A 26511-nucleotide genomic window follows, 5' to 3' on the forward strand; every position below is an offset into this window, starting at 1 on the left:
CTAAAACATTTGTATAATTAACTCATTTTACTGTAAATCTTGGCATGAGTAAGTTTGGCAGAAGCCTCTTGTGTAGATGTAGCTTCTCAATGGAAATAAAGTTTCAACTCTAATGTTTTCTTCAATACCATTTGCTTACATTGATTGAATCACTTGTGCACAACTAGTTTTGAGAATTATCCCACAAAATATAAATTAATTGTCATTTTCTTTTTTAGGTTTGTCCCTGACAGGGAATTTTCTGGTACAGACCGCAAACAGCGTCGTGAAGGCCCTGTTCAGTTTGAGAGGGATGAAGAAGATCCCTTCGGGCTGGATAAGTTCTTGGAGGAAGCCAAGCAACATGGTGGTTCAAAGAGACCTGAAAGTGGCCGTTCAAAAGAATACGAACATGAGGGAAAGAAGCGAAGAAAGGAATAGATGAACTTTTATAATACTATTATGTTTCAACAAAATTCAGTTCAAACCAACGTCCCTAGCATTTGTTTCTGCATGGACTTGCTGTATATCATGGCTACAACACAACCTGGAAACAATTTCCTTGTGTGAATTTCCTTTACAGTGATGTTCCTGTAAAGTAAAATTCAATCTATTTTTCTAATTAAAAAGCTAATGTAAGCACGCAAGAAAATGCAAAGGGGAGATTTTAAACATTACAACTGTTTATTCATCAACTTTAAGACAAAAACAAATTGAACTACACCCTCCATATCGGTATCAACTTGCTGATTCGGTAATTTTCTTGGCTCCTTGTCTTTGGAATAATTTTCTGTTCCTCTGAACTTGAAGCTGTGAAGAGAATAAATTTTTAATGAGTTATTCAATTTCTACTTTTGCTTTAGTGTAATACCAACATTATCCGCATGGAAGAGTGTTGCTGTAAACTATAATATTAAAACAGAAGAGTAGCCAGGTAGTTGGCTAAATGCAGCAAATGGCATTGAGGATCTTGGCTAAACTTTGCCTTTGTAATATAGGTCTGGTGATGTTACTATTGGTAGCCCATTTCTGTTCTTTTTTAAAATAAAACAAATTTTCTTTTGCCTTTTGTGGATTTATTTTCTGAGGAGGTTATTTTGGAAAATTTAATAAAAATCAATGGCACTTCCATGCCCATGATTTTCAAGAGGTAAACCATCAATTGCCCTTGAACCTACTCTGCCACCATACAACCAGTCTCCAACACTAGTTCTTCCCTCTCCTCCTTCATAGTTCAAAGATGTTGGCCTTTGACGATATCAGTCTCATCAAGAAGTTTAAGCCTAGTTCCAAAACCTCGGTTTTCCCTTCTTCACACAATCTGTTTAAAATGCAAATGCAACCAAACAGCTTATCTAATTTTTCAGGAAATCCTGATGATTCACCAGAGTCTTATTCACATGTTCCCATAAACACAGTTCAATAAAAAATCCCAACTAACTTTTTAATTAACTTAGTTTGATACTAAGAGTCATTTGAATAGTCTAGAAAATCTTACAGTCCTACAGAACCCAAGAAGCTATATTCTATATCCCTCCTTAAAAATATCAAGACTACTTAGTACTCCATTCCTACATACCCTATGATTTCTTAATGCTAGCTTTACTGCAAATTATCCCACACGCACCACAGTTGATGCAGACAGCAGCTACAAACTGAAGACATTTGTTTTGAAGTGGCTCTCTTCATCATCAGGAGAGTTTCATGAACATCAAATTATTTCCTCATACTTTGAATAAAAGAAAACAGCATTTTAAAATTACCTTTGCACCTTCAATATTATGTACTTCTGTCTGCAGCACATTCTGAAGTCCTTCTTCTGTAGTGAAGCTGACCCAACAAAATCCTTTGTGAAATCCAGTTTCCTTGTCCTGTAATATGAATTTGGTCAATGAGCATTACAAATCAATTTACTGCTATTTCTGCAAATATTTGAATTCATGTCCGTCTCTGCCTCTGGAATTGTAACAAACATTTTTCTCTCAGATGCCACCTGATGTGAGTTCTTTCAGCATTTTGTTTTCAAATCCAAAAGAAATACAGCACAGCTGTTGGAAATCTGGAATAACAAATCAGTGGAAATACTTCACAGGTCAGGCAGCATTTATGGAGAGATTAGAATTAACATCCCAGGCCAAGGACCTTTTATCAAAAAAAGGGAAATATATAAATGAAGTTAGCTTGAAGTTTTAAGCCTGTGGAGACCTGCAGGAGGTGAGTGACAATGTTGGTGGTGATGCCAGTTGGAGGGAAAAAACATGCAGTGTTAGTGAATAACATTGGATAGTTGGTTGAATTGTGAATGAAGAAATGACTAAAATTTGAAATTACAAGAAAACAGGCTTCAATATATTCCAAGGGGTCTAATCCCTTTAATTTACTTAGCAAGCTTCTTCGCACAGAAGGTTGGTTGAGGCAAGAAGCCAGGAGGAGATAGGTGAAAGACATAAATCACTGAAGGAGGGAACTATTAGATGACATCTTCACCTATCAGCTTGTACTCATTCCCCTCTCCCCACCTTCTTATTCTGGATACCGCCTCCTTCCTTTCCTGTTCCTGATGAAGGATCTTGGTCCGAAAAGTTGACTGTTCATTCCCCTCCATTTTAGCCTAATTTGTTTACAAGCCAATCTCTATCAGTGTCTATATTTTACTTCCTCTACTTTGTGCAACAAACTGAGAAAGCACCTTGGCAAAAGACCAGAAATCGAAGAACAATTCATCCATCAATTACTAAAAAAAAGGTTAGTTTTATTTGCCACACGTACATTGAAACACATAATGTATTGTTTTGCATCAACTCAAATTAGTGAGAATGTGCTGGGGCAGCAAGCAAATGTCACCGTACTTCTGGTGCTCACATACTATGCCCATAGCTTGCTACTGTTAACCGTACACCTTTGGAATGTGAATAAACTGGAGCAAATCCACATGGTCACAGAGAGCAGACTGAACCTCCTCACAGGCTGCAGCAGGAATAAAACCCTAACCAGTGATTACTGGCGCTGGAAAGGGATTACACTAACCACCATGCTACCCCACAATTTCTCTTTATCTGCAATACTTTCCTACTTCCAAAAACCAAATAAACAGGACAACATGATTTCCTAAAGTTTCCCGATTACCTTTTTTTTTTAAACACATCTTTAATAATATGTACAAGGAGGGCCAGAATCACCTCTACTTCCTGAGGAGACTGAGGCCCTTTGAAGTATGCAAGCCCCTCCTTCACATGTTCTACCAGTCTGTTGACACCAGTACAATCTTTTATGCAGTGGTGTGCTGAGGCAATGGCATCAACACACGTGATGCCAACAAGCTCAGCAGAAAGGCTGGCTCTGTTATAGGAGTCCAACCGAACACACTGGAGGCTGTGGTAGAACAAAGGACTCTATGGAAAATCTTGGCAATTCTGGACAATGTTTCTCACTCTGCATGCCACCTTGGCTGAACAAAGGAGCATTTTCAGTAATAGACTAAGACAAATGTGCTGCTCCAAAGAGAGCATTAGGTCATTCTTACCCTCGGCCACTAGTCAACCTGTAGCTGGGGGAAATGATGACCCCCTCCTGTTAGACTGTTTGAGGTAACCGATTTTTTAAATTCTTTCTTACTTCTTGTCTAATATTTGTATATCTGTGCACTTACAATGCTACTGTGACACCGTAATTTCTATCTATCGGCTTTTCAATATTTTTCCAATGACATAATTAGGCTAAGTGGCCTATAGTTTCCAGTTCCCCAACTCATTCCTTGTTTGAATGAAGGAGCAAAACATTTGTATTTTCTAATCTAACCAATTCAATAAGTTGTTAACTCAGCCAGCTCCATCATGGAGACCAGCGTCCCCAATAGTCAGAACATCTTCAAGGAGCAATGCCAGAAAAAGGTGGTCTCCTTCACCCAGGTCATGCCCTCTTCTCAGTGTTACCATCAGGGAGAAGGTACAGAAGTCTGAAGGCACACACTCAATGATTCATGAATAACTTCTTCCCCTCTGCCACTCGATTTCTGAATGGACTGAGATCTCTTACTATCTCTTCTTTTAATTAGTCCTGATGAAGGGTCTTGGTCAGAAACGTCGACTGTACCTCTTCCTATAGATGCTGCCTGGCCTGTTGCGTTCACCAACAATTTTTATGTGTGTTACTTTCTCACTACTTCTTTGTGGCTCCAGGATGAAGTCCACCAGAACTACTTGAAGCTCCAACTCAGCAACGTATTTCTAAGAATAATTTTCTCACTCTTTTCCAATTCCTGACTTATTTTAACCTTTGGGAATCCTTTCTGGTGAACACTATTGCAAAATATCTTTTTAATTCATCTGCTATGTCATTTCCCCATTATTAATCCCCAGACTCACTAGAGGACCACCCCTCACTTTGTTAACTCCTTTCTCTTTCAAATATCTATCAAATTATTTTTTTTACATTTAACACTAGCTTCAACTCATTTTTTTTTGTCTTTTTAGTCATCCTTTGCAATTTTATCCTCTTTCATTCTGTGCAATTATACATTTTTTCTTCAAATATGATACTATTTAATTTAGGTAACTTAAGCTAGTTTTTGTATTCTCATAAATGTTTAAAATTGTAGAACATAAGAAATAGGAGCAGGAGTAGGCCATCTGGCCCGTCGAGCCTGCTCCACCATTCAATAAAATCATGGCTGATCTCACCACAGACTCATCTCCATCTATCTGCCTTTTCCCCATAACCCTTAATTCCCCTACTATGCAACAATCTAACCAACCTTGCCTTAAATATATTTACTGAGGTAGCCTCCACTGCTTCATTAGGCAGGGAATTCCACAGATTCACCACTCTTTGGGAAAAAGAGTTCCTCCTCATCTTCATACTAAATTTACTCCCCCGAATCTTGAGGCTATGTCTCCTAGTTCTAGTCTCACCCACCAGTGGAAACAACTTTCCTGCCTCTATCTGATCTATTCCTTTCATGATTTTATACAGTTCTTTAAGATCTTCTCTCATTCTTCTGAATTCCAGCGAGTACAGTCCCAAGCAACTCAATCTCTCCTCATCTCTGGAATCAACCTGATGAACCTCCTCTGCACCACCCCCAAAGCCAGTATATCCTTCCTCAAATAAGGAGTCCAGAACTGCATACAATACTCAAGATGCAGCCTCACCAGTACCCTATACAGTTGCAGCATAATTTCCTGGTCTTAAATTCAATCCCTCCAGCAATGAAAGCCAACATTCCATTTGCCTTCTTGATAGCCTGCTGCACTTGCAAACCAACCTATTGCGATTCATACAGAAGCACTCCCAAGTCTCTCTGCACAGCAGCATATTGCAATCTTTTACCCTTTAAATAATAACCTGATCTTCCATTTTTCCTTCCAAAGTGGATGACCTCACATTTACCAACATTGTACTCTACCAGAACCTTGCCCACTCATTTAACCTATCTTTATCTCTCTGCAGACTCTCCATATCTTCTGCACAATTTGCTTTTCCGCTCAATTTAGTGTCATCAGCAAACTTAGATACACAACACTCTGTCTCTTCTTCCAGATCATTAATGTATATCGTGAACAGTTGCAAGCCAGCACCAACTCCTGCCGCACTCCTCTCACCACTGATTGTCAACTAGAGTAACACCCATGTATCCCAATTCTCTGCTTTCTATTAGCTAACCAATCCTCTATCCATTCTAATACATCACCCCCAACTCTATGCATCCTTATCTTACGGGTAAGTCTTTTATGCAGTACCTTATTGAACGCCTTCTGGAAATCCAAGTAAATAACATCCATTTGATCCCCTCTATCCACTGCGCTTATTATATCCTCAAAGAACTCTAGTAAGTCTGTCAAGCAGGACCTGCCTTTGCAGAATCCATGCTGCACCTGCCTAATGGATCCATTTTGTTCCAAATGCCTTGCTATTTAATCTTTAATGATAGCTTCAAGCATTTTCCCAACTACAGATGTTAAACTAACTAGCCTACAGTTACCTGCCTTTTGCCTACATCCTTTTGAACTGTGGTGTGACATTCGCCATCTTCTAACCTAACGGGAGATGCCCAGGGTCCAGAGAATTTTAGTAAATTATCACCAAAACCTCTACTGGAACTTCTGCTATTTCTTTCAGTACCCTAGGATGCATTCCATCAGGACCAGGGGACTTACCTACCTTCAGGCCCACAAGTTTGCTCAGCACTACCTCTTTAGTGATAGCTATAGTATTGGGGTCCTCGCCTCCCATCGCATCCATATCTCTTCGGCATGTTAGACGTGTCCTCCACCATGAAGACCAACACAAAATAGTCTTTCAAAGCTTCTACCATTTCCTCATTACCCAGTATCAATTCGCCCCTCCTCGTCCTCCAAGGGACCTACATTAACTTTGGCCACCCTTTTCCACATTATATAATTATAAAAATTTTTACTATCTGTTTTTATGTTTTGTGCTAGTTCACTTTCGTAATCTAGCTTCCCTTTCTTTATTGCCCACTTAGTGGTTCTCTTACTTCTTAAAGTTTTCCCAATCTTCCAGTTTCCCACTACTTTTGGCGACTTTGTACACACAAGCTTTTAGTTTGATGCTTTCCCTTATTTCCTTAGTTATCTAAGGCTGGCTCTCCCCACCCTTACTGTCCTTGCTTTTAACTGGAATATACTTTTGTTGAGCACCATGAAAAATCTCTTTCAGTCTTCCAATGTTCCTCAACCATCCCACCATAGCCTGGGTTCCCAGTCTACACTAGCCAAATCCTCCCTCATCCCATTGTAGTCTGCATTGTTTATGCATAATACACTGGTTTTCGATCAAACTAATGCACCCTCCATTTGTATGAGAAACTCAATCATACTGTGATCACTCTTCCTGAGAGGATCCCTAACTACAAGATCACTAATTTTACCTGTCTCATTGCACAGGACTAGATCTAAGATAGCACACTCCCTTGTAAGTTCAGCAATATGCTATTCAAGAAAGCCATCACAGATGCATTCTATGAAGTCCTCCTCAAGACTACCTCAACCAACTTGATTCACCCAGTCTATGTGCAAGTTAAAGTACCCTATGATAACTCTGTTCCATTCTTACATGCCTCTGATATTACTGTGCCACTGCAATGTTATTATTTGGTGGCTGATAGACAACTCGCACCAGTGATTTTTTTCCCGTTACTATTTCTAATCTGTACCCAGATGGATTCAATATCTGTTCCTTAGATCTTGCATCGTCTCTCACTTTCGCCCTGATCCCATCCTTAATTAACAGCACTACCCCATCTCCTTTACCTTGCTGCCTATCCTTCCGTATTACCTGATATCCTTGGATATTTAATTCCCAATCCTCTCCACCCTGCAATCACATTTCTGTAATGGCCACTAAATCATACCCCTTTATTCTGATTTGTGCCACAAATTCAATGACCGTGTTACAAATAATACAGGCATTCAGATAAGGTGCCCAAGGATCCATTCTTCTCTCAGCATAAGAACACAAGATATTCACAAGGCTATTTGGCCCATCGAGTCTGCTCTGACATTTCATCATGGCTGATCCATTTCCCTCTCAGCACCAATCCCCTGCCTTCTCCCCGTATCCTGCACAAGGACTCCCAAGTCCCATTGCACCTCAGATTTTTGAACTTTCTCTCCATTTAGAAAATATTCAACGCTTTTATTTCTTCTACCAAAGTGCATGACCATACACTTCCCAACACTGAATCCCATCAACATACATAAAAGTTGCTGGTGAACACAGCAGGCCAGGCAGCATCTCTAGGAAGAGGTGCAGTCGACGTTTCAGGCCGAGACCCTTCGTCAGGACTAACTGAAGGAAGAGTGAGTAAGGGATTTGAAAGTTGGAGGGGGAGGGGGAGATCCAAAATGATAGGAGAAGACAAGAGGGGGTGGGATGGAGCCAAGAGCTGGACAGGTGATAGGCAAAAGGGATACGAGAGGATCATGGGACAGGAGGTCTGGGAAGAAAGACGGGGGGTGGGGGGGGGCCCCCAGAGGATGGGCAAGGGGTATATTCAGAGGGACAGAGGGAGAAAAAGGAGAGTGAGAGAAAGAATGTGTGTACGAAAATAAGTAACAGATGGGGTACGAGGGGGAGGTGGGGCATTAGCGGAAGTTAGAGAAGTCGATGTTCATGCCATCAGGTTGGAGGCTACCTAGACGGACTATAAGGTGTTGTTCCTCCAACCTGAGGGTGGCTTCATCTTTACAGTAGAGGAGGCCGTGGATAGACATGTCAGAATGGGAATGGGATGTGGAATTAAAATGTGTGGCCACTGGGAGATCCTGCTTTCTCTGGCGGACAGAGCGTAGGTGTTCAGCAAAGCAGTCTCCCAGTCTGCGTCGGGTCTCGCCAATATATAAAAGGCCACATCGGGAGCACTGGACGCAGTATATCACTCCAGCCGACTCACAGGTGAAGTGTTGCCTCACCTGGAAGGACTGTTTGGGGCCCTGAATGGTGGTAAGGGAGGAAGTGTAAGGGCATGTGTAGCACTTGTTCCGCTTACACGGATAAGTGCCAGGAGGGAGATCAGTGGGGAGGGATGGGGGGGAAGAATGGACAAGGGAGTTGCGTAGGGAGCGATCCCTGCGGAATGCAGGGGGGGGGGCGGAGGGAAAGATGTGCTTAGTGGTGGGATCCCGTTGGAGGTGGCGGAAGTTACGGAGAATAATATGTTGGACCCGGAGGCTGGTGGGTGGTAGGTGAGGACCAGCGGAACCCTATTCCTAGTGGGGTGGCGGGAGGATGGAGTGAGGGCAGATGTACATGAAATGGGGGAGATGCGTTTAAGAGCAGAGTTGATAGTGGAGGAAGGGAAGCCCCTTTCTTTAAAAAAGGAAGACATCTCCCTCATCCTAGAATGAAAAGCCTCATCCTGAGAGCAGATGCGGCGGAGACAGAGGAATTGCGAGAAGGGGATGGCGTTTTTGCAAGAGACAGGGTGAGAAGAGGAATAGTCCAGATAGCTGTGAGAGTCAGTAGGCTTATAGTAGACATCAGTGGATAAGCTGTCTCCAGAGACAGAGACAGAAAGATCTAGAAAGGGGAGGGAGATGTCGGAAATGGACCAGGTAAACTTGAGGGCAGGGTGAAAGTTGGAGGCAAAGTTAATAAAGTCAACGAGCTCTGCATGCGTGCAGGAAGCAGCGCCAATGCAGTCGTCAATGTAGCGAAGGAGAAGTGGGGGACAGATACCAGAATAGGCACAGAACACAGATTGTTCCACAAAGCCAACAAAAAGGCAGGCATAGCTAGGACCCATACGGGTGCCCATAGCTACACCTTTAGTTTGGAGGAAGTGGGAGGAGCCAAAGGAGAAATTATTAAGAGTAAGGACTAATTCCGCTAGACGGAGCAGAGTGGTGGTAGAGGGGAACTGATTAGGTCTGGAATCCAAAAAGAAGCGGAGAGCTTTGAGACCTTCCTGATGGGGTATGGAAGTATATAAGGACTGGACATCTATGGTGAAAATAAAGCGGTGGGGGCCAGGGAACTTAAAATCATCGAAAAGTTTAAGAGCATGAGAAGTGTCACAAACATAGGTAGGAAGGGATTGAACAAGGGGGGATAAAACAGTGTTGAGGTATGCAGAAATGAGTTCGGTGGGGCAGGAGCAAGCTGAGACAATAGGTCGGCCAGGACAGGCAGGTTTATGGATTTTGGGTAGGAGGTAGAAACGGGAAGTGCGAGGTGTGGGAACTATAAGGTTGGTAGCAGTGGATGGGAGATCCCCTGAGCGGATAAAGTCGGTGATGGTGTGGGAGACAATGGCCTGGTGCTCCTTAGTGGGGTCACGATCGAGGGGTGAATAAGAGGAGGTATCCGCGAGTTGTCGCTGTGCCTCGGCAAGGTAGAGGTCAGTACGCCAGACTACAACAGCACCCCCCTTATCGGCGGGTTTAATAATAAGGTTAGGATTAGTGCAGAGGGAGTGGAGAGCAGAGTGTTCCGAAGGAGTGAGGTTGGAATGGGGACAAGGTGCGGTGAAGTCGAGACGGTTGATGTCCCGTTGGCAGTTAGCAATAAAGAGATCCAGAGCAAGCAGAAGACCAGAGTGGGGTGTCCATGAAGAAGAGGAGGGTTGAAGACAGGAGAAGGGGTCATCGGTGGGGATGGAAGAGTCCTTGCCGAAGAAGTAGGCTCGGAGACAGAGGAAGAACAGTTCCGCATCATGGCGAACACGGAACTCGCTGAGGTGTGGGCTAAGGGGGACAAGGGTGAGGCTCTTACTGAGGACAGAGCGCTCTGCCTCCGACAGTTGAAGGTCGGAGGGGATGGTAAAGACCCGGCACGGATGAGAGCTGGGATCAGAGGGGGGAGGGGAGAGGCTAGGGGTGTCAATGGAGAGGGGTGGGTTGGGGTGAGAGGAAGATGGAGCCTTTGAGGACCCAGGAGCTGACGATGGGATCTGAAGGAGATGGAATTGCAGAGTGGTGGTGGGGGAAGTGGAGACGGGAGTCACAATAGCAGCACATAAAGACCCGGCCTGGAGTTCAAGGCTGGAGTCGCAGTTGGTGGTTGCGCAATCGCTTCGAATGTGTCCATGGTCGTTGCTGGAGTCCGGGTTTGAATCCCATCAGTCACTTTTCTGCCCATTCTCCTAATCTGTCCTTCTGCAGCCTCTCCACCTCCTAAAAACTACCTGCCCCACCACCTATTTTTATATCACCTGAAAACTCGGCCACAAATCCATCAATTCCATCATCCAAATCATTGACATATAACGTAAAAAGAAGCGGTCCCAACCCAGACTTTTTGGAACATCACTAGTCACTGGCAGCCAACCAGAAAAAGCTCCCCTTTATGAACATAAAAAGAATGAATCATATTATAGAAAACTTTGTTCCAAAGAAGTTATTTTCTTTGTTTTTTTGTTCTAATTGTGTTCTTTCTTGTAAAAATTGTGTATAATTTATTTTTCGTGATAATGTACATCAGGTGCTACATTCCTGTGATGCAACTCCCAAGTTTTTTATTGCATCTTTGCATACACGTATTTGTGCCTATGGCAAAAAACATGGCTTTGATATTTGTACCTAACCAGTGGAAACAATGCTACTTTTTATTAAAATTCTCATCTTTCAGTCAATGCTTAATATTCTCACAATTAATTACTTATGGTGTCCCAAACTGTATCTGTCTAGCATCTTATGCCCACATTTGTTTGCTGTTCTAGTTTACACATTTACACTTTCTCCACACCCACTTGCAATTCTAACATTAATGTATCCAACCCAAAAATCACTTCACTGCTCTGTACCAGTTGAAATTTCACAACTGTAGGCACATGCTACTGTACATCCTTACTTCAAAACTTTATTTTTCATAGTCCCTGCTAACAGGTTGCCTCTCTGTCTGTTTTAAGTATTTATGGAATTTCTTAAAATCTGTTGTAGTTTGCCATTTCCCGATATTTCCTCACACAATTAATAAGATAGATTAAATAAAAGCAGATCTCTGTGAAATACCGATTAGCCTTCTCCTCATTCTGGACTTTACAAGGGATTTCAATGCTGCATTTAATTTTAAAATCTAAAACATATAGTTGATCCATTCAAGATAGGAAAGAAAAGATTCAGCTTATATTTATTATCACAGAGTATGATTAAAGTTACTGAATACTTACAAATGGAAGAAGACATTTCTTCACTGATCCAAACTGTCCAAAATAATCCTTGATTTCTTCTGCAAAAACACAGATTCATTAATTCAATAACTTTTTTTTTAAATGTTCGATTACTTCTATAAGTTATTCCTGCAGGAACACTGCAAACATTTTTCAGCCACTTACTTTTCCATTTCCCAAGGCTACCATACAACTTTCCCAGCTTAGAAGTTTCTTTCCAAGAGCTGAACGATATTGACTAAAAATATGTAAAATACCACCTCAGAAACTATCCATTCTCAGTTTTGTACATTCTACTTTATGGAATAGGGAGTCAGGGAGCAGATGTAATTTAACGTAGAGAGTTACAGATTTTGAAAGGCAAAGACAGGAATTGCAAGAGAATGCAAAAAGAAGATATTGAAGGGAAGATTCAGTGTTCAAAAAGGCATTATTTGTTGAAAAGAACTGTATTAGAACTTTAAATTAACTCATTTTTGTAATGTTAGTGGCTCACACAGCATTTACTGTCTATTCCATCAAAACTTGCCACTGAGAAAATAGTGGATAGCAAGTTTTCATAAAATGACTTACCAAGTGAAAAGGTAAATATTCCCTGTTTTTTTCCATAATTATTTTCACAAGAAGAATCACTCTCCTTGCTTTTCTATATTCTGACTATAAGCAGATCTGATTTCTTTGCATCCCAAGTAAAAGACGTCAACACAGTGTGAATAAGAAATGAAGCAAACAATCTCGTTCCAATTTCAGATGCTGCCCGACTTGTTTAGTATCCCCAGCACTTTGTTAATTGAACTGAATTGAACTGACTTTATTACTTACATCCTTCAAACACGAGTAAAAATCTTTGTTACATCTCCATTCAAATGTACAATTTGCAAGTATAATAATTTATAATAAGTAGTATGTACAACAGGATAATCAATATAGCATAGAAGTACAGTAGCATCAGTGTGAATTAATCAGTCTGATGGCCTGGTGGAAGAAGCTGTCCCGGAGCCTATTGGTCCTGACTTTTATGCAGTTTCCCAGATGGTAGCAGCTGGAACAGTTTGTAGTTGGGGTGACTCCGGTCTCCAATGATCCTTCAGGCCCTTTTTACACACCTGTCTTTGCAAGTGTCCTGAATAGTGGGAATTTTACATCTACAGATGCGCTGGGCTGTCCACACCACTCTCTGCAGAGTCCTGCGATTGAGGGAAGTACAGTCCCCATACCAGGCAGAGGTGCAGCCAGTCAAGATGCTCTCAATCGTGCCCCTATAGAAAGTTCTTAGAACTTGTGGGGCCATACCAAACTTATTCAATCGTTTGAGGTGAAAGAGGTGTTGTTGTACCTCTTAAAGCTGTTCACCCTCTCAACCCCAGATCCATTGATGTCTATAGGGTTTAGCCTGTCTCCGTTCCTCCTGTAGTCCACAACCAGCTCCTTTGTTTTTGCGATGTTGAGGGAGAGGTTGTTGTCTTGACACCACTGTGTCAGGTGATGACTTCCTCTCTGTAAGCTGCCTCATTATTATTCGAGATAAGGCCAATCAGTGTAGTGTCATCGGCAAATTTAATTAGCAGATTGGAGCTGTGGGTAGTGATACAGCCATGGGTATATAGACAGTAAAGGAGGGGGGCTTAGTACACAGCCCTGAGGGGCACCTGTGTTGAGTGTAAGAGGGGCAGAGGTGAGACCTCCTACAACAAAGTGCATGATAATTACCTCCACAGATACTACTCAACCAGCTCAATTCCTCCAGCATCTTGTGCATAGTTAAGGACAATTCCGGATGCTTTAATGGAAACAATTATAAGATGAATAAGGCACCTTAGAAGGGACAGCCTGTTTTCCTTCGAAGTAACAAGTCAAAGACATACCAAATGTATCCCCATTTCCTTAGCCCTCTCCCTGTTGCTCAGTAAGTTAACATTCCATGGACGTCCATCAATTTCCTTTCAATAGCTTGAATTGACACTATCCATTTCCCTTATCAGCAATACAAAATAAGAGGAGAAAATGCTGGAAACACTCAGAAAACAAACAAGAGTTACCATTTCAAGTCAAAGACTCTTTATCAGTGGTAGAAACAGTTCCACGTTATTCACTTACCTCATCAAAGAACCCATCTCATTGTGAGTAATCAAGGTTTCCCTCCCACCCTGGTCATCCTCTCTTCTCCCATCTCTCAGGGATACTTTATTGATCCCAAAAGAAATTACAGTATCACAGTTGCATTTTAAGTGCACATATATACAAATATCAGAAGAGAAGTAAAAAAATAAAATAATTACCTCAAATAGTCTAAGGGAGGGAGTCATTGCATATCACCAGACTCAAGGACTGCTTTTAACCCAGTTATAATTGACTCTTGAATGGACCACTGATGGGCTACAAGAGCAACACTTGATCTGGCTCATCATAGCCCTAGCACTTTATTTGTCTGCCTGCACTGCACTTGCTCTGCAATAGTCTATATATACCCTGGATTCTATTTTCTTTTTACTACATTGAATAACTTCGGTATGGCTTAATATCATACAACTTAGTATTATAATTTAGGTATGGCTGATCTGTCTGGCTGACATGCAAAGGGTTTTCACTGTAACTCAGTACACGTGAATGATAAACCAGTACTAATACAAAATATTACACTTAAATTCCAATGGCGGGTTTTCAACTTAAAACCAAAGTTTTGTTTCTCTATCCGCCGACGCTCCATGTGGAAGTTCAGTGTTTTAATTTTAAAATACAAAACGCAGGGTTATATGTTCATAAATATGAGAGATTCTGCAGATGCCAGAAATTCACAGCAACACACACAAAATGCTGGAGGAACTGAGCAGGTCAGGGACATCTATGATGGAGAACAGGCAGCATTTTGGGACGACAACCTTCACAAGTCCTGATGAAGGGTCTCAGCCCGAAACGTTGACTGTTTATTCCTCTCCACAGATGCTGCCTGAGCTGCTGAGCACCTCCAACATTTTATGGGTTATATATTCAGTTCGGGTGCATGACCAAGGTTGCTATTGCCCAGGGTCGGGGCCCACTCCTCCATCGCCCACTAGCTTAATTTTTAAAAAATCACTCGCACGCAAAGGCATTCCCCCCGAGCAACGGAAAGCAAAGTCGGCGTCACTCACTGTTTGCCAGGGTCCAGGGAACGCGAGAGATGAAGACCTCGAAAACCTTTCGGGACGGTGGTGCCGCCATGCCGACTCCCCGATGATGACTCCTGACCTCCGACCCGCGAGGCTGACGATCAAAAGACAACACGCGTTCCCCGTCAAAATAAAACTTCGATAAATTAACATATATCTGCTGTGATTCCTAGTTGTTTTTGAGGCGGCTGGCGGTGATTACAGTGGAACTAAGGCGGTGAGCACCGGCGGGGCGGGCCCAGACCGGGCTGACGGAAGACAATGGCCGCCGGGCGGCTGGAACAGGGGGAGGACGCCTTCAGGAGGCTCTTCAAGTACTACAAGAGGCGCGTACCCCCGCCGGACTTTTCTGGGGTCCTCGACTTTTCCAGAGCTGAAAAGAATCTCAAAGTAGGTCCCGGCCGCTCTCGGTGAATCGATAGAAACCCTCCGCTGTCTGTTGCCCGTAACGTGGTTGTGATAGTAACTGGCCTGGTTCTCGGGCATTAGGGAGGACTGGAAAAGGCTAGGTTGGTAAACAGCGTCGGTATCGTGTAAAGTAAATAAAAACTCCATCACCAGAAAAAAACATCAAAACACGTATTAAGGCCTTTCCCAAGTCTTAAGCATGGGTTACTGAATTTCAAGTGCTTGCCCAGGACATAGTCTCCTATTAAGGTTTCTGTCTCTGTCATCTTTTTGGAAAACGAGTTCTAGTTCTTACAGTATTCTCTCCTGATAAAAGTAAACTTCCCTCTACCAAATGAGGTAGGTCTTTCTTATTCACCTTGACATGGCACCTTAATGTACCATAACCCTGAGAATATATTTCCTTCCTATAACATAGTGACAAGAATTGAATTGACTTTATTACTTCATCCTTCATATACATGAGGAGTAAAAATATTTATGTTATGTCTCAGTCTAAATGTGCAATTTATAGTAATTTGTAAAAAAAATAATATGTACAACAGGACAGTCAATATAACATAGAAATATAATTGTATCAGCATGAGTTAATCAGTCTGATGGCCTGGTGGAAGAAGCTGTCCTGGAGACTGTTGGTCCTGGCTTTAATGCTGCAGTACCATTTCCTGGATGGTACCAGCTGGAACAGTTTGTGGTTGGGGTGACTTGGGTCCCCAATGATCCTTCGGGCCTTTTTTACACACCTGTCTCTGTAAATGCCCTGAATAGTGGGAAGTTCACATCTACAGATGCGCCAGGCTGTCTGCACCACTCTCTGCAGTGTCCTACAATTGAGGGAAGTACAGTTCCCATACCAGGCAGTGATGCAGCCAGTCAGGATGCTGTCAATTGTGCCCCTGTAGAAAGTCCTTAGGATTTGGGAGCCCATACCAAAATTCAATTGCCTGAGGTGAAAGAGGCACTGTTGTGCTTTTTTCACCACACAGCCAGTATGTACAGACCACGTGAGATCCTCGGTGATGCCGAGAAACTTAAAGCTGTTCACCCTCTCAACCCCAGATCCATTGATGCCTGTCTCCATTCCTCCTGTAGTTTACAACCAGCTCCTTTGTTCTTGCGACATTGAGGGAGAGATTGTTTTCTTGACCCCACTGTGTCAGGATGATGACTTCTTCTCTGTAGGCTGCCTCATTATTATTTGAGATTAGTCCAATCAATGTTGTGTTGTCAGCAAATTTAATTAGCAGATTGGAGCTGTAGGTGGTGACACAATCATGGGTATACAGGGAGTAAAGGTGGGTGGTTAGGACACAACCCTGAGGAGCACCTGTGTTGAGGGTCAGAGGGGTGGAGGTGAGGAAGCCTACTCTTACCACCTGCCAGCAATCTGACAGGAAGTTCAGGATCCAACTACACAAGGCAGGGTGAAGTCCAAGATTTCTGAGCTTCTTGTCGAGCCTGAAGGGAATTATAGTGTTGAATGCTGAACTGTAGTCCAAGAACAGCATTCTCACCTGAGCATCCTTCTTCTCCAGATGTGTAAAGACAGTCTGTAGAGTTGCACAGCACGTGGTGCTCCACCAGAAGTATGACAAAAGTTTTATAAAGTTTATAAAGTTATAAGACTTTAAGACACAGGAGCAGGATTAAGCCATTTGGCCCATCAAGAAGAATAAGAGGAGTTCTTATAGAAACATAAAATTATGAAAGGTATAATATAGAGAAAGGAAAGTTGTTTCCACTGGTAGGTGAGATTAGATCTAGGGGGCATAGCCTCAAGATTCGGGGGAGTAGATTTAGGACAGAGATGAGGAGGAACTGCTTTTCCCAGAGAGTGGTGTATCTGTGGAATTCTTTGCTCAATGAAGCAATAAAGGCTACCTCAGTAAATATATTTAAGACAAGGCTGGATCGATTTTTGCGTAGTAAAGGAATTAAGGGTTATGGGGAAAAGGCAGGTAGGTAGAGGTGAGTTCACAGCCAGATCAGCTATGATCTTATTGAATGGTGGAGCAGGCTCAACGGGCTAGTGGCCTATTCCTGCTCCTATTTCTTATGTTCTTAAGTCTGCTCCATAGCTGATGAGAGGTTGGTCAATGCTTTGAGAGGTTGGCCATGACTAGACTGAACTCCTGCCTCAGCAAGGACCTGGACCCATTGCAATTTGCCTATCGCCACAATAGGTCAACAGCAGGTGCGACCTCAGTTGCTCTCCACACGGCTTTAGACCACCTGGACAACATAAGCAGGGTGCTGTTCATTGACTATAGCTCAGCATTTAATACCATCATTCTCACAATCTCGATTGAGAAGCTGCAGAACCTGGGCCTCTGTATCTCCCTCTGCAATTGGATCCTCAACTTCCTAACTGGAAGACCACAATCTCTGCGGATCGGTGATAACATCTCCTTGCTGACGATGAACACTGGTGCACCTTAGGGGTGTGTGCTTAGCCCACTGCTCTACTATCTATATACACATGATGGTGTGGATAGGCATAGCACAAATGCCATCTATTAATTTGCTGACGATACAACCATTGTTGGTAGAATCTCAGGTGGTGACGAGAGGGGGTACAGGAGTGAGATATGCCAACTAGTGGAGCGGTGCCGCGGCAACAACCTGGCACTCAACGTCAGTAAGACGAAAGAGCTGATTGTGGACTTCAGGAAGGGTAAGACAAAGGAACACATACCAATCATCATAGAGGGATCAGAAGTGGAGAAAGTAAGCAGCTTCAAGTTCCTGGATGTCAAGATCCCTGAGGATCTAACCTGGTCCCAACATATTGATGTAGTTAAAAAGAAGGCAAGACAGCAGCTATACTTCATTAGGAGTTTGAAGAGATTTAGTATGTCAACAAATACACTCAAAAACATCTGCTGATGTACTGTGGAGAGCATTCTGACAGGCTGCATCACTGTCTGGTATTGGGGAGGCTGCTGCACAGGACCAAAAAGAAGCTGCAGAGGGTTGTAAATCTAGTCAACTCCATCTTGGGCACTAGCCTACAAAATACCCAGAACATCTTCAGGGAGTGGTGTCTCAGAAAGGCAGTGTCCATGGTTAAGGTCGTCCAGCACCCAGGGCATGCCCTTTTCTCACTGTTACCATCAGTTAGGCGGTACAACAGCCTGAAGGCACACACCCAGCGATTCAGGAATAGCTTCTTCCCCTCTGCCATCCGATTCCTAAATCCCTTTTGAGCACCACCTCATTTTTTTAAAAATATACAATATTTCTGTTTTTTGCTTGATTTTCAATTTATTCAATATATCTATACTGTAAATTGATTTACTTATTTTTATCTTCTATATTATGTATTGCATTGAACTGCTGCTGGGAAGTTAGCAAATTTCACGTCACATGCCAGTGATAATAAACCTGATTCTGATTCTAATTTACTAGCCCTCTCAACCCCATTCCTTCTGTCTTCTCCCTGTAATCTTTGACACCCTGATTAGTCAAGAACCTATCAACCTCCGTCTTAAATATACCCAAAGACTTAGCCCACACAGCCATATGTGACAATAAATTCCACAGATTCACCACCCTTGGACCAAAGGAAATTTTCTTCATCTTTGTTGTAAATGGATGTCCCTATGTCCCTCTATTCTGAGGCTATGTTGTCTGATCCTAGACTCATCCACTACAGGAAACATCCTTTCTAAATCCACTATATCTAGGTTGAATAGGTTTCAGTGAGCGCCCCCGCCCTCCCCCCCCATTCTTCTAAACTCCATCAGGTGCAGTCATAGAGCCATCAAATGCTCCTCATATCCTTAACGCTTTCATTCCTAGGATCATTTTCATGAATGTCCTCTGGACCCTCTCCAGTGCCAGCCCAAACTGCTCACAATACTCCATGTGGTCTGACCAATGCCTTATAAAGCCTCAGCATTTCATCCTAGCTTTTGTATTCTAGTCCTCTCAAAATTAATGCAAAAAATCACTTGTCTTCCTTACCACATTCTCAGCCTGTAAGTTAGCCATTAGCAAATCCTGTAAGAGAACTCCCAGGTCCCTCTGCACCCCTGATTTTTGAATCTTTCTCCCCCATTTAGAAAATAGTCCATGCTTAGGGCATGGATCAACACCTGGAATTATGATATTAGTGAGACTTGTTTGCAGGAGGGGCTGGACTGGCAGCTCAATGTTCCAGGGTTCTGTTGTTTTAGGTGTAACAGAGCAAGAGGGATTAAAGGAGGAGGAGTGACATTGCTAGTCAAGGAAAATGGCAAGCAGTGCTCAGTCAGTACAGACTGGAGAACTTGTCTCGTGAGATGTTATGGATGGAACTGAGTCACATATTATAGACCACTCAACAGTCTTGAGTTATTTAGAGGATCAAATTTGCAGAGATATTGCAGACTGCTACAAGAAACATGAGGCTATTATAGAGTAGGTGATTTTAACTTTCCACATATTGACAAGGACTCCCATACTGTAAAAGGACTAGGTGGGATATAGTTTGTCAAACGTGTTCAGGAAAGTTTTCTTAATCTGTGCATAGGAGTCCCAATGAGAGAGCGTGCAGTACTTGATCTGCTGTTAGTGGATGGGACAGAGCAGAAGTTTGTGTAGGAGAACACTTTACATCTAGTGATTACAATGCCATTAGTTTCAAAGTAAGTATGAATAAAGATAGGTCTGCTCTGTGGGTGAAGATTCTAAATTAGAGAAATGGTCAATTTTGATGGTATGAGAAAGGATCTGGCAAGTTGGATTGGGACAGGCTATTTAATGACAAAAGTGTACTTAGTAAGTGGGACGCCTTCAAAAGTGTAATTTTGAGAGTAGAAAACTTGTATGTGCCTGGGTCAGAATAAAAGGTAAAGATAACAGGTGTAGGGAACTTTGGTTTTCAAAAGATATTGAGGCCTTGGGCTAAGAAAAAAAGCCTTATTTGTTCCTCCCTGTCTATTGCAGCAATAGACAGAGGGGAACAAATAAGGTGCTTATAGAGTACAAGTAAAGCAAGAGAACACTTAAGAAATAAATCGGAAGGGCTAAGTGAAGGCATGAAGTTACCTTCGCAGACACGGTGAAGGAATTCTAAGGGATTCCTCAAATATCTTAAGAGCAAAAGGATTGCAAGGGACAAAATTGGTCCTTTGGGAGATCAGAATAGTAATTCATGTGTGGAGTCAAAAAAGAAGGGGGAGATCTTAAATGCATTTTTGCATTTGTACTTACTAGGAGATGGATAGAGAGTCTATAGAAGTAAGGCAAAACGGCATCAACTTCATGGACTCCATACAGATTACAGAGGAGGAGGTGTTTGCTGTCTTGAGGCAAATTGTAAAGGGGAGGCAAGAGTAGATTTCATCCGCTGGAAGATGATGCTGGAGAGGTAGAAATAGTGGACAAGGAAATGGCAGATGAACTGATTAGGTATTTTGCATCAGTCTTCACTGTTGAAGACATGAGCAGTAAGGTAGAAGTTCCACTGTCAGGGGTCAGAAGTGTGTGAAGCTGCCGTTACTAAGGAGAGGTAATGGAAACTGAAAGGTCTGAAGGTAGACAAGTCACCTGGACCAGATGGTGTATACTGCAGGGTTCTGAAAGAGGTGGCTCAAGAGTAATGATCTTTCAAGAATCACTAGATTCTGGAATGGTTTCGGAGGACTGGAAAATTGCAAATGTCACTCTACTCTTCAAGAAGGGAGAAAGGCTTAAGAAAGGAATTTTATAGGCCAGTCAGTCTGATCTCAGTGGTTGGGAAGATGTTAGAGTCAATGGTTAAGAATGTGGTTTTTAGGTACAGGTGTCCCCCGCTTTTCGAACGTTCCCTTTACGAAACATCACTGTTACGAAAGACCTACATTGGTACCCTATTTTCGCTTTCAGAAGGTGTTTTCACTGTTACGAAAAAAAAATTCAGCGCGCGATAAAAAATCAGCGCCCCAAGCAGCCGCTCTCCCTGGATTCTCGCCGGCGTTGCTTAAACACGAGCCTGTGAGCAGCCTTTTGCAAGATGAGTTCTATGGTATCGGAAAAGCCTGAAAGAGCTCGTAAGGGTGTTACACTTACGGTAAAACTAGACATAATTAAGCGTTTTGATCGTGGTGAACGAAGTAAGGACAACTTGAGTTTGGCTTGTGGAAGTTGACGAAGATGATGTTGAAGAGGTTTTGGCATCCCATCACCAAGAACTGACAGATGAAGAGCTGATGCAATTGGAACAAAAAAGGATAACAATCGAAACCGAATGAGTAATGATAAAGTACGACTTTAAATATTGAAAGGGTACATCGGTTTAGGGGATACTTGCAGGATGGTTTGAGTCCTTATTAAAGAACTGTGTGATAGAATAATGCGCGAGGCTCAGCAGTCAAGCAAGCCTTCCACATCAGCCACAGCAGACGACGAACCTTGACCTTCGACATCGAGGCGGGCAGTCATAGGAGAAGATGAGCTGCCTGCTCTAATGGAAACAGGTGACGAGATGACACACCAGTGTCCCACCACCCCAACCCCCAGGCCACGGACAGATACCGATTCGCGGAGAATGCAAAGGTAGCCGGGAGGCACACAGCACATCTTTAAGAAAAAAGCCGAAATAACCCTGCTAATTAATTAGGTGCCACCGACACGTAATTGTCGGCCCAGATCAGAGATGATGCAATCGGAAATCGGCACTGATCTGGGCCAACAATTACGGGCCGCACCTAATTAATTAGCATGTTTGTTTTGGCTTTTTTCTTAAAGATGTGCTGTGTACCTCCCGGCTACCGCTGGACCCCTGCATTCTTCGCGGCAATGTATCGCTCAGCGGCCTGGAGGGTGGGGAGCCACTGCACCATCCAAACTCTGACGACTCAGTCTAACACACCATCATCAGTGTGCTCGGCGCTGAACAAATTCTGGTAAGTGATACTGCACTGTACATACATTATTTCTACTTTATATAGGCTGTGTATTTTTAAGTGTTATTTGGTATGATTTGGCAGCTTCATAGCTTAAAGGTTACTGGAGAGCACTTGTGCATGTTTTTGCCAACAGCACTTGCGTGAGATTTTCTGCCGACAGCGCTTGCATGAGATTTTCGCTCTGGAGAACAGTTCAGTAATGATTGTGGAAAAGTATTTCTACTTTATATAGGCTGTGTATTTATCATATCATTCCTGCTTTTACTATATATCACTGTTATTTTAGGCTTTATGTGTTATTTGGCATGATTTGGTAGGTTATTTTTGGGTCTGCGAACGCTCACAAAATTTTCCCATATAAATAAATGGTAATTGCTTCTTCGCTTTACGACATTTCGGCTTACGAACTGTTTCATAGGAATGCTCTACCTTCAGATGGCGGGGGAAACCTGTACTTGGAGGCACATGATAAAATAGGCCATAGTCAACATGGTTTCCTCAAGAGAAAATCTTGCCTGACAAATCTGTTGGAATTCTTTGAAAAAGTAACAAACAGAATAGACAAAGAATTGGTTGATGTTGTGTACTTGGATTTTTGGAAGGGCTTTGACAAGGCTCCACACAATGAGCCTGCTTAACAAGTTAAAAGTTACAGGAAAGATAAAGCAGTGGCCAATTGGCAGGAGGCAAAGAGTGGGCTTTTCTGGTTAGCTACCTGTGACTATTGGTGTTACACAGTAGTCTGTTTTGGGGACTGCTTTTAATGACTTGTAATGATGGAATTGATGGTTTTGTTGCAAACTTTGCGAACAATACAAAGATGGGTAAAGGGGCATGTAGTTTTTAGGAAGTAGAAAGGCTGCCAAAGGACTTAGATTAGGAGAATGGACAAAAGGTGGCAGATGGAATACAGTGTTAGGAAGTGTATGGTCATGCACTTTGGTATAAGAAATAAGAGGGTAGACTATTTTCTGAATGGAGAGAAAATTCAAAAATCTGAGGTGCAAAGGAACTTGGGAGTCCTTGTGCAGGATTCCTAAAGGTTAATTTGCAGGTTGTGTCTATGGTGAGGAAGGCAAATGCAATGTTAGCATTCATTTCAAGAGGACTAGAATATAAAAGCAAGGAGGTATTGTTGAGGCTTTATAACACACTGGTGAGGCCTCACTTGGAGTATTGTGAGCAGATTTGGGCCCCTTATCTTAAAAAGGTTGTGCTGACACTGGAGAGGGTTCAAAGGAGGTTCAGAAAAATGGTTCCAGGATTGAACGGCTTGTCATATGAAGAGCATTTGATTGCTCTGGGCCTGTATTCACTAGAATTCAGAAGAACGAGGGATGGCCTCATTGAAACCTATCGAATGTTGAAAGGCTTTGACAAAGTGGATATGGAGAGGATGTTTCCAATGGTGGGAAAGCCTAGGACCAGAGGACACAGCCTCAGAATAGAGGGGTATCCTTTTAGAATGGAAATGAGGAAATTTCTTTAGCCAGAGGATAGTGGTTTTATGGAATTTATTGCCATGACGGCTATGGAGACCAAATCTTAATGTATAAGGCAGAAATTGATTCATTCTTGATTGGTCAGGGTATGAAGGGATATGGGAAGAAGGCAGGAGATTGGGGATGAAAGGAAAAATGGATCAGCCATGATGAAATGGCGGAGTAGACTTGATGGGCCAAATGGCCTAATTCTGCTCCTATATCTTGTCTTATTTCCTTTTATACCCTCTTTGAGAGGTTGTTTTCTTGACACCACTGTGCCAGAGAGATGACTTCCTCCCTGTAGGCCACCTTGTTATTGCTTGAGATAAGGCCAATCAGTGTAGTGTCCGTGGCAAATTTATTTAGCAGATTGAAGCTGTGGGTGGCCCCAGGACCAATTCCTGTAGGAGGCCATTAGTTACAGGCATCTTACTGCTAAGGCAGTCTTGGATCTACTTTCCCAACTTAATCTGAATCCCATTTGCCTTATCTTTTTGAATCAGTTTTCAATATGGAACCCTGTAAATCAGAATCAGGATTATTATCACCAGCATGTGACGTGAAATTTGTTAACTTAGTAGCAGCAGTTCAGTGCAATACATAATACAGAAGAAAAAATGCTAATAATAATAATAATAAATAAGTCTTATTCAGTATACTTTATACAGAATAAATATATTGAATAGATTAAAAGTCGTGCAAAAAACAGAAATACTATGTATTTTTTAAAAAAGTGAGGTAGTGTTCAAGGGTTCAATGTCCATTTAGAAATCGGATGGCAGAGGGGAAGAAGTAGTTCCTGAATCGCTGGGTGTGTGCCTTCAGGCTTCTGTACCTCCTACCTGATAGTAACAGTGAGAAAAGGGCATGTCCTGGGTGCTGGAGGTCCTTAATAATGGACGCTGCCTTTCTGAGACACCACGCCTTTAAGATGTCCTGGGTACTTTGTAGGCTAGTACTCAAGATGGAGCTGACTAAACTTACAACCCTCTGCAGCTTCTTTTGGTTCTGTGCAGTAGCCCCCCTGCCCCCGTCCCCCATACCAGACAGTGATGCAGCATGTCAAAATGCTCTCCACGGTACATATATAGAAGTTTTTGAGTGTATTTGTTAACATACCAAATCTCTTCAAACTCCTAATAAAGTATAGCCACTATCTTGCCTTCTTTATAACTACATCAATATGTTGGGACCAGGTTAGATCCTCCGAGATCTTGACAACCAGGAACTTGAAACTGCTCACTCTTTCCACTTCTGATCCCTCTATGAGGATTGGTATGTGTTCCTTCGTCTTACCCTTCTGGAAGTCCACAATCAGCTCTTTCGTCTTACTGACGTTGAGTGCCAGGTTGTTGCTTTATTCAGCATAGGCTTTATACAACATAGAACCTTACAGCACAGTACAGGCCCTTTGGTCCACGATGTTGTGCCAACCTTTTAGCTTATTCGAAGATCAACCTAATCCTTATGTCCGCTTTAGCCCTTTTTCTAACATCCATGTGCCTATCTAAGAGGTCCATAAATATGCCTAATCTATCCCGCCTTTACCATTACCCCTGGCAGGGAACTTCATGCCTGTGTAAAAATACTTGCCTCTGACATTCTCCTATGCTTTTCTCCAATCATTTTAAAATTATGTCATTTCTTCCCTGGGAAAATGTCTTTGACTATCCACTCTACCTATACCTCTCATCAATTTATACTCCTCTATCAAGTCAGATCTCTTCTTTCGTTCCAGAATGAAAAGCCCTGTCTCACTCAATCTTATCCTCATAATTTTCACGGGATCTATAAGATATAAGAGCAGAATTAGGCCATTTGGCCCATCAAGTCTGCACCAGTATTTCATCATAGTGGATCCATTTTCCCTCTCAGACCCAATCTCCTGCCATGTTCATGAACCATTCAGAAATCTGATGATATCAGCAGAAAGTGGACAAGTTTGGTGGAGGATCAAATGGCTGCTTAGGAGTCATGGGCGTCATATGGAAATTACCAGGATGATGATATGTTTCCACTCTGTTCAAGATGGCAATGGATCCAACTTTGCTGGCCTTTCATCTTCTTAAACCCATCACCCCTATTTTTTTTGGGGCCCATAAGCGGCTAACAGCAGCTCACCAGAATCCTGTATCCTGGGCCAGTCTTTCAAGTTGTCCCCAAGAGTAGCCCATCTTCGAAGATCCTTCCTCTCCCAGGGATGAGGTATTTGGAGCTCCTGTCAGTATTTCTGTAGCTTTGAGTTTTTACAGGATGGGTTGTTAGCCACATGCCCAACCATCCTCCTTTCGCAATTGGACTTGGGACCATCCATGGTAGATTTGACCTTTGATAATTGTCCTGAAAAATGAGGTTCTTTTTTCCTATAAATTATATAGTCCAGTGCTGTCACAATCATGTTGATGCGAAATCCCAGACTTAGAAGGGACAACAGTACTTGTAGGATGGGATGATATAGTTGCCCATCTCATCTGTAGAGGTTGTCTCAGGGTTCATGACCATGGAATAAAAGGGGTCGTAGCATCATTTCTAGAAAATTAGCAAACTAACAGTTGTTTATCTAACCTGTTCATTTCAATCCAGGAATTATTACTTTAATTTCCCTTTCCACTCCCATTCTGACCTGCCTGTGGTCATTATAACAATGGCCTCACGTAAACATATATCAAGTAAGTTTATTAAATCAATTATCAAGTAATTAAGATAATGATCAATTCTCAAGTAAGCAGAATAGGCACATCAAGTTGCAAAGGCCTTCTGGATCCATTAATGAAGTTTAACAATTTCAGATTTCTCCGTACAAGGAATGGCTTGTCTGTTGTGAGTCATCCATCTGTAAAGCTGATTTAATTTTTACCTCCAGTAGCATGGCGAGACCTGGGCATTTCCTACAGCCTGCTAGTTCACTGCTTTTGCACAGTTTGTGGGTTTTTTTCTGTCGCTGCAAAAAGGCGGCATCTGTCATTAAGGACCCCCACCACCCAGGACAT

The 26511-nt window shown here is 42.5% G+C and overlaps 3 protein-coding genes across 3 annotated transcripts in view; 2 read left to right on the forward strand and 1 right to left on the reverse strand.

Annotated features, from left to right (window-relative positions):
- Positions 1 to 1043, forward strand: part of snw1 (SNW domain containing 1) — a 30554-nt gene extending 29511 nt beyond the window's left edge. Inside the window, exon 14 of the mRNA XM_072273252.1 lies at positions 219 to 1043. Coding sequence (XP_072129353.1) covers positions 219 to 420 — 202 coding nt within the window. The 3' untranslated portion in view covers positions 421 to 1043. The remainder of the gene's footprint in view (positions 1 to 218) is intronic.
- On the reverse strand, positions 649 to 15126 carry slirp (SRA stem-loop interacting RNA binding protein). The gene is made up of 4 exons (XM_072273279.1): positions 14740 to 15126; positions 11609 to 11667; positions 1743 to 1850; positions 649 to 789 (listed from the first exon to the last, which is right to left on the reverse strand). The coding sequence occupies exons 1-4, from the start codon at positions 14807 to 14809 to the stop codon at positions 718 to 720; spliced, it is 309 nt and encodes a 102-aa protein (XP_072129380.1). The 5' UTR covers positions 14810 to 15126; the 3' UTR covers positions 649 to 717.
- The window catches only part of alkbh1 (alkB homolog 1, histone H2A dioxygenase), a 51481-nt gene continuing 39766 nt past the window's right edge, over positions 14797 to 26511 (forward strand). Inside the window, exon 1 of the mRNA XM_072273267.1 lies at positions 14797 to 15147. Within this exon, the coding sequence (XP_072129368.1) occupies positions 15019 to 15147 (129 nt within the window). The 5' untranslated portion in view covers positions 14797 to 15018. The remainder of the gene's footprint in view (positions 15148 to 26511) is intronic.

This window comes from Mobula birostris, chromosome 1 (assembly GCF_030028105.1).
Source record: "Mobula birostris isolate sMobBir1 chromosome 1, sMobBir1.hap1, whole genome shotgun sequence".
Taxonomy (NCBI): Eukaryota; Metazoa; Chordata; class Chondrichthyes; order Myliobatiformes; family Myliobatidae; genus Mobula; species Mobula birostris.

Excerpts from the sequence above, each read along its gene's own strand:
- slirp (XM_072273279.1), bottom strand. The coding sequence starts at position 14,809 with ATGGCGGCACCACCGTCCCGAAAGGTTTTCGAGGTCTTCATCTCTCGC. Across the intron at positions 11,668-14,739 it reads TCCCTGGACCCTGGCAAACA|AAGAAATCAAGGATTATTTT; the intron begins GTGAGTGACGCC and ends GTGTTTTTGCAG. Across the intron at positions 1,851-11,608 it reads AGAAATGTCTTCTTCCATTT|GACAAGGAAACTGGATTTCA; the intron begins GTAAGTATTCAG and ends TTCATATTACAG.